The sequence below is a fragment of the Drosophila simulans genome, chromosome 2R (genome assembly GCF_016746395.2).
Source record: "Drosophila simulans strain w501 chromosome 2R, Prin_Dsim_3.1, whole genome shotgun sequence".
NCBI classification, from domain to species: Eukaryota; Metazoa; Arthropoda; class Insecta; order Diptera; family Drosophilidae; genus Drosophila; species Drosophila simulans.
In genome coordinates this window covers 17,146,151-17,153,626 of record NC_052521.2, presented here as the reverse complement: position 1 = coordinate 17,153,626, position 7,476 = coordinate 17,146,151, and the positions used below count along the sequence as shown (strand labels likewise).

Genomic DNA, 7,476 nt, shown 5'->3' with positions numbered 1-7,476 from the left:
TTGAATACTAATTGCATTTGGCCCGACTCATAGTCCGCCAATCTCTTTTTGCCGGGCTTGCGGTAAATATGATAAACAACAAAGCGCGTCATTTTGACATTTCCCTGCCTTATGCGCCCACGTTGCCACCACACCGCCTTGGAGTCTGCGATCCGAAACTCCCACGATTCAGGCCAGTTTTGAGCTTCATCCTCTTGCTCGTCCGCATCCTCATCTCGAGCCAAAACTGAAACTCAGGCTGAGAGCCAAGCCAGCTCTCCTCGGTAATCGCAAATAGATATGCCGCTCAGATAATGATCGTCTTGTCGGTTGGCTTGCTTTGAACTTAAATGGGTTTTGTCTCCGTGCTGCTGCTTCTGCCGCTTTTGCCTGTCTGCGGTTTTGGCCCGGCAAATTTGCCATGTGCTGTTGGCCAAAAGGTTGCCTCTCGTTGCATTTTTGAGTGGCAGTTTTGCCTTTACAGCTTCGCTCAAGTGTCGCGTTTTTGAATGGCTGAATATGGCAATCTATAACCCTGTTGTTGCTGTTGGCATACCCTTTGTTTATCAACAAAATGAGTCATTTCCGCGGCCGTTTTACAGTTTTTTTAAATATTCTGTTTAGGAATGTTATCGTCTCATAACTTTGTCTACTTTATGTTGTCGTAGATAATTGACTTAATGATTTTATTACTATATGCAGATATACCTATACAACTATTGAGCAATATAAAACTTTTCATAAAATAATTATATCTTATACCGTTTGTCTCCCAGGGTCGATTTGAAGTCACAGTATGCCGGAGAGCTTTTGTCTTTTTGGGGCTACTTGAGGCAATTAACTTTTATGGCATTCCCCTCAGCGCTGTTTGTCGCCTGTTGCTCCTTAATGGCTACCAGAATATCAACAAATTGCTTCGAGTCGATGGGAGCGTTGTGGGAGGAGCATTGGGGGATCGGGAACTCAGGCAGGGCGCAATGAATAATCATCGAGCGACTACAGTGATGCCGCTCTGACCATTCATTTGGCCACATCGCACAGCATCAGCGGGCGGCTTTGGGGAGCACCAATGCTGCAAAAATGCCCGGTAATTATCACTAAGACACGCCGCCGCTGATTAAGTATGCGACACCGCCAGTCGGTTCGAGGAACCATCCAGCTAGGAGCTCCTCTTGAATTCTGACAGTTTGCGTACTGCTGACATGACAACCTGCCAGCGCCGATGACGCTAAAAACTTGGCCCATTCTGGACATCGGTTTCGGACCCAGTCCGAATCCGCAATTGCAACTGCAGCTCCGGGCTGAGTGGCGATGCAGTTTCGAAGGATTGGGCACCGCTTTATGTTGCCAAGTGCCGACGACTGATTGCTAGATGCACGGAAACAAATTTCGATAGTGTGTACAGAAAACATTTAATATTAATATTAGGTCTGAAAAACATCAACATAAAGTCAAATAAAAACGTTATCCTACATCAATGATTGTTTCTTTATGTTTGAATTGTTACGACATTAATTTGATTTTTTCTTTAATTTTAATTTTATCTGTTGTAACCAAGTACATTTTCACCTCTTTTTTCTTCGTGGAAAAGGGATGTTGAATGAGGAGCGAGGATCCGAGCCAAGAGCCGCATACAAATGAGGCGTACCCAATGTTGACAATGAATATTAACCTTGAGTGGTGCCCCAGCCGGTTTTTGCCTGGCCAAGGTCATCTCATCCCATCGCGATGCCAGAGGATGTGGATGCGGAGATGGTGTGATGAGATGGTTGCCGATAATTGCCATGGGCATCGACTGGAGTCGACCTAATGGAAACGCGGTGAATGTCATTCGCGGTGATGTGTGTAATCGATTCTGCAGAGTTGTTTTATTAAATGAAATGCTAAAATGCAATTTATTCGATTCAAAATTACATCGCATGGCTCTTAAACTATTAACGTAACAACCGAATAAATGTTTCATACGACCTTGATGGTACAGATTTTACCGGACTTATAGCGACAGCTGATACAAATATTCCAGATTGAAAGCCTCGCGTTTGCCCACAGAAACCTTATGAGATGCACTTCGGTCCGGAGAAACAGTTCCCACTTCTGCTTGAATTCTACTATATAATTTCATTGGTCTTAGCTGCTATCGATTGGGTTCACATGCGAAGTTTGCATTCCCAGTCACTTGGCGGGTTTGCCAGTTAGCTTTTTGGCTGCTTTGCACCTCGACATTAAGGCAGTTGGAGAACAGCTACGATTGAGACTGGATTCAGACTGCTAACCCAGTTTTAATAATCACGAAGTGGAAGTTACTCCGCGGTAATTACCTTTTGCATTCGCTAGATTTTTCAATTTTTTTTTTGCTTTTCGCCTTTTGTTTGCGGCACGAACGGCAGTTTAGCTTTTCGGTGACTGACATATCGCATCGTATAAATCTCAACTTAAGTCGAAATTTAATAATTTTAGAGCCCAGGCAATAGGAGTTTAGCTGGGCTCGAAAATTTTAAATTTTCGCCTTGCTACACCGATGCAACACTGGGAGAAAAGCTCTATGCCTGAGTCTTATTTTTACGCCCGAATGTCTCTCCGTCCTCCAGTGTTTCCGGCAGTGGAGTTCCTCGTGTCTCCGGCAAGAAAATTGTGCCAAGCATTGCCAGAATGGAGAAAATTCCAAAGATGAGGGGCGCCACCCACAGACCGTATGCAGCCAGATCGACGATGAGCGGGGCCACAATGGAGCCTATTCGTCCGACCATCGAGCAGAGACCAACTCCACTGGAACGCACAACAGTGGGAAAGAGCTCTCCGCCGTACAAGTAGACATTCGGAAAGGTGATTGATGCTCCAAAAAGTCCAATGGTGGCGCAGGTCACACGCACAACCTCTGCCTGAGTGGAAAGGCAGGCCAATAGGATCAAGCCCAAAGCACTGCATCCATTGGAAAGAAGCAGGGTCTTCTTGCGTCCGAGGTACTTGGTCATGATCGCACAGAGGCAGGTGCCTGGAATGCCCACTCCGGCGGCGATTGCGTTGCTGATGAAGATGTTGCCGCCCAGCGCGGAGACATACTGAGCGGTGCCGTAGTAGACCATGCAAACCACTAGCCAATTGTTGGCCATGAATATGGTCTTAATCCGCATATAGGGTGTCCGGAATAGGTCCACGACGGTGCCCTTTTTGACCGGCTGGCGGGCTGCCAGTGCCGCATATGCAGCTTCGATCTCCGGCCGAATCGTTTCCGTCGGAGCCCTATTACACTTGGCGATCTTCTCCAGAATCTTGATGGACTTGTCCAGCTTGCCGGTGGTAAAGAGCCAGCGTGGCGACTCGGGAACCAGCCAAATGTAGATCACGAACACGACCGAGAAAATGGTGATGCTGAACTGGAAATAGCGCCATTCTCGAATAAAGTAGGCGAACAGGGCCAGGGAGGCGTGGCCGATGTTGAAGGGGATTTGGTAGAGAATGGCTACCATTTCGCGCTTTTGGGGTCCCACGATTTCCATCAGCAAGACGAAACTGCGGATGGGATAAGTTATTTACATGACTGGGAATCTCTTAGGCAGTGCCTTTAAACCCACCTGGTGGTCATCGTTCCCGCCGTGGCCACAGCCACCAGGAACCTAAAGAAGCAGTAGAACCAGTAGTAGGGGGATACGCAGACGATGAGGCCAGTGATCAGTTGCATGAAGCAGCACGTCAGGAAGGCAGGGCGTCGTCCATACCTGGGAATTGACAATGAAAAATTCAATAGTAGGCGGACTAACTCCAAAACAGAAAAATTGTTTTAAAACTAATAAAACGGTGTTTGCTAATGGTCCACCAGTTAACATAGTGGTTTAACTAGTAAAACAGCGAAAGCCCTCTTTTACCGACTTGCTTTCAGGTTTAGTTTACCATAGGAAAACTTATTAATAATCTTGAGATACTCACCGATCAGCGAACATGCCAAACAGAATACTGCCGAACAAGATGCCCAGCATGACGATACTTTGGGACAAGCTGGCCAGCCGTTTGCTCTCGCAGGTGAGATCCCACTCAGTTATAATGGTGGACTTAAAGACGCTAGTGTCGAACTCGGTCTCGGAGCATTCGTCACTGCAGGGATCCGTGACGTTCTCCGTCTTGCAGGATAACGGCGTCGGTGCTGCGAGGAAAATGTGGCCCAGGGTGTGCCATCCCGTGCCAAATTTGCACAGTAGAACGATGAAGAAAAAGAACAACTGGTAGCGCCGGAAGTCGCCAATCTGCGAGATTATCGGATCACCTGTCTTGGGGACGGGTTTCAGTGGCTTTGGAGCCTTTGGATCCTGCGGTCGATCGGCCATGTTGCTGAAAACTAAAGATTTTTGCCTGTCAGTCAAAAAAAAGTGTATTTTTTGTGTGTTTGTAAAATATTCTAAATTTGTTTCTTTCAGTGCAGAGGCCTACCAAGCCGACTGGTTTCTTAGTGGGTGGACTTTCTCAAATATTTGCCGGCCTCAGCGCAAATTGGACATATCGACCGGTGCGGCTCAGTGCAGACTGGCGTGAATTATGGAAGCCGGGCAGATGGAGATTTCGTTTGCGACCGGCCACCAGAGAACCGGTTTCCGCGGAGAGAGAGCTCCAGTCTGTGGCAGCGTGACAAGTTGGAGCTCAAAGACATAGCAGTCGGCGGAGCTGGGGGCATTAGCACTTGCCCGCTTGGATCCACCGCCAAAATGGCATTTGGAAATAGAAATAGGAGTACGGCCTCCATGCGCCGCTGCAGTTTGTCAGCCCAAAAGGCCAAGAGACTGGGGCTAAGACGCTAAACTTTTACTCTTTAAGTAGGTAAATGAAGTCGGCTGCCTGGTTAATTGAAGGAAGGTGCGCCCGGGGACCCGGCCCGATGATGCTGGGATCTAGCTGGCAGATTAAGCCATTGTCTGCCCGCAGATAACCGAACGAGCCCCAGTTACCCATTAAGATGGCTTAATTAAGGAAGCACTGCCTCAGTGAAAGTTGAACCGGAGAGAGAGAGACGAAGGTCTGAGATTTCTGGTCGGAGATTCCGCCACAAGTTCCCACGGCAACGACAACCTGTCTGGCGAAGGCATTTGGCGCAATCGTCAGTGGCTGGCAAAATGTCACAACAATTGCAAATAAATTATATATGCAAATTGGCTGGCCAATGAATGTGGAATAACCATTGACAAAACGCAGCGTTATAATACGATCGCCACATGCTAAATCTGGCAAGACACAAAGCACCCACTTGGGAACTAAACAAATGCACACTGTTTAAAGCAATGCCCATTGTCTGCATTCATGACATTTGAATGTTGTCCTGCTCATTTCAACGACACTTTGCGATTAACATATGTTACCTCATTTATATAATATATATTTAGGCCCTGTGAGACAAAAAGCACTTACCTAAAGAGCCGATTTAAATGGCGATCAAAACAAAAACAGTTATAAGTAGGTCAGAACCAATTCTATTTGTAATTAGTAATCGGAACTTTCCGGGGGCTTGTCTACCGACCGAGTTATATAACGCAGCAAGTTGATTGATAACACTCTGTTCGCAATCTCGCACTTTTTGAACTACGTCTGGTGGGCTCCGACGCTCTACTATCAATGGCGGAAAAATCTCATCTTGTCTCGCCGGATGAGAAAAGCAACTGAGATGGCGATAAAGTCGTGTGTACTTTAATCCCAGATGATAAGAGGCGTTCGACAAGCGTCGCGAATATGACAAATAATGCCAAATGCCCTGAACTTCTGGCCAACTTGTGCGAGATAATATGTACATATTGTTTACCTGCAGAAAGCCTTTGGGCAAATGTTAATCATATAATCAGTTAAGCACACATTCAACTTAGCCTACCTTGTAGCTCCTGTGTTATAAATGAAGTGATTTTTTCATAAATTAATAGAGATGTCTCGCCGTGAGTCGATAGCTGATCACAATGAAATCCAAACATAATCACGCAGTGTTCATCAGTATAGCACGCGTTTATCAAACTTGAAAATGATTGGTTTACCCATGATATTGGAAATCCAAATATCAATAAAGCGAGTCGCATTGTTGACTTATTTGGCAAGACGATAATTGAGCTTAATTTTACTAATCTTTTTAGTTCCAAAACGTTTCTTATAGATACAAACTTTTTCCGTTTTGTGCAAATCAACTTGTTAATATGTGAAGGTAATAAATTATCTTCAGAAGCATTTAACTGACGCGTGGATAAGTTTTAAAAGTTTAAGTAATATAAATTTTATTGAATTTTAATTTGCAAATTTTAACGATGTGTTGCATGTTATGTACAAATAAGTTACATGTTGTTTTGAAGTTGAGAATTCCACCTTTAACTAATATAATTAAGTAACTTATTTAAATCTGAAACTAAAATTTCAAGGCCCAGCCGATATGCCGTGCATTTGCCAAACTAAATCCATTTAAATGGCCCCGTTTAATATTTACATTTGGTGGGCTGACAAGTGTTCTAAGCCGATTTCAGTGCCCCGAATGGGCCGGCAGCCGGACTGTTTGGGCCAGATATTTTCCAGGGGATATATATATGGCCCGGCAACGCTCCAATTAGCACACAAAAGGATTACAGGGGAAATGCCAAATTTCTGGCGCTGCACAGAGAAGCACTTGGCAAGGCCAACAAATGTTTTGGGCCGGCTTTGGAGCGCTTTGCGGTTTTTCTTCCATAATTGCCGGACAGGCTAGGCCAGGCCAGTACCGAGCTGAACTGAACTGAAGTGGACAGTGGTCGAGTGGACGAGGATTGCGAGGAATCCACTTGAGGGCCAGCGAGCAAATCAAGCAGCAGGCATTTAATTTCAAACTGCCCCCTCATCCAAACACACCATGGTGCAATCAAAATATTTTATAGGTTGGCCATAAAGAAATTCATAAAGCGAACGGCAGCGGCAGCAGCAGCATCAGCAGCAACTGCAACTCTGCCAATTCATACGAAAATTGCTAACTCAGCGCTCACATATATCATTTTTATGCGCGGCCACGCCCCTTTCAGCTCGTAGTAAATTGACAAATGCAGCGCGCCAAGTCTGTGAGATGTCTTTGCCACTATTTAAGGTCTTTCACGAGGGGATCGAGGTGAAGGTGGAGCTGGAGCTGGAGCTGGATGCTGCATGGCAATGAAAAAGCGCACCGAAAACTATGAGCAACGCTTAGCGAAATAAAAGTGCTTGTAATATGTAGTTAAAATCCAAGTAAGGCGATTAATGCGAGAGCATGGCGACTGGAAAATGCTCTCCCATATGAACCCATTAATTATCTCAAAAATGTGAAAATATATAAATATTAGGTAGAGAAATTTCACGCGGAAAACTTACCTGTTCTATGACTAGCTCCTTTCTGGATCAGCACTTCACACCTGCCAAGTGTTCGCTTCCAACTGCGAAAAATCAATATACTCACCTTACTTTATAAATGGAAAAATTGCCAAACCACCCTTGAAGCAGAAACACACCTTAAACTGCATGTTTACTTATCGAGCATCTGCC

The 7,476-nt window shown here is 45.4% G+C and overlaps 1 protein-coding gene across 4 annotated transcripts; it reads right to left on the bottom strand.

The window, feature by feature from the left end:
* Positions 1-1,845: 1,845 nt before the first annotated feature.
* Positions 1,846-7,395, bottom strand: LOC6735326 (organic cation transporter protein). 4 transcript variants are annotated; one of them, XM_016168532.3, is made up of 4 exons: positions 7,306-7,395; positions 3,904-4,309; positions 3,552-3,695; positions 1,846-3,489 (listed from the first exon to the last, which is right to left on the bottom strand). In XM_016168532.3, exons 2-4 carry the CDS (start codon positions 4,296-4,298, stop codon positions 2,520-2,522), a joined length of 1,509 nt encoding a protein of 502 aa, XP_016028672.1. In that variant the 5' UTR covers positions 4,299-4,309; positions 7,306-7,395; the 3' UTR covers positions 1,846-2,519. The 4 variants fall into 4 exon arrangements, with proteins under 4 accessions (XP_016028672.1, XP_016028673.1, XP_039147540.1 ...); XM_016168533.3 differs by lacking the exon at positions 7,306-7,395 and adding an exon at positions 5,371-5,599; XM_039291606.2 differs by lacking the exon at positions 7,306-7,395 and adding an exon at positions 4,402-4,676.
* Positions 7,396-7,476: the final 81 nt, after the last annotated feature.

Excerpts from the sequence above, each read along its gene's own strand:
- LOC6735326 (XM_016168532.3), bottom strand. The coding sequence starts at position 4,298 with ATGGCCGATCGACCGCAGGATCCAAAGGCTCCAAAGCCACTGAAACCC. Across the intron at positions 3,696-3,903 it reads TTTGGCATGTTCGCTGATCG|GTATGGACGACGCCCTGCCT; the intron begins GTGAGTATCTCA and ends GTCAATTCCCAG. Across the intron at positions 3,490-3,551 it reads GCGGGAACGATGACCACCAG|TTTCGTCTTGCTGATGGAAA; the intron begins GTGGGTTTAAAG and ends TCCCATCCGCAG.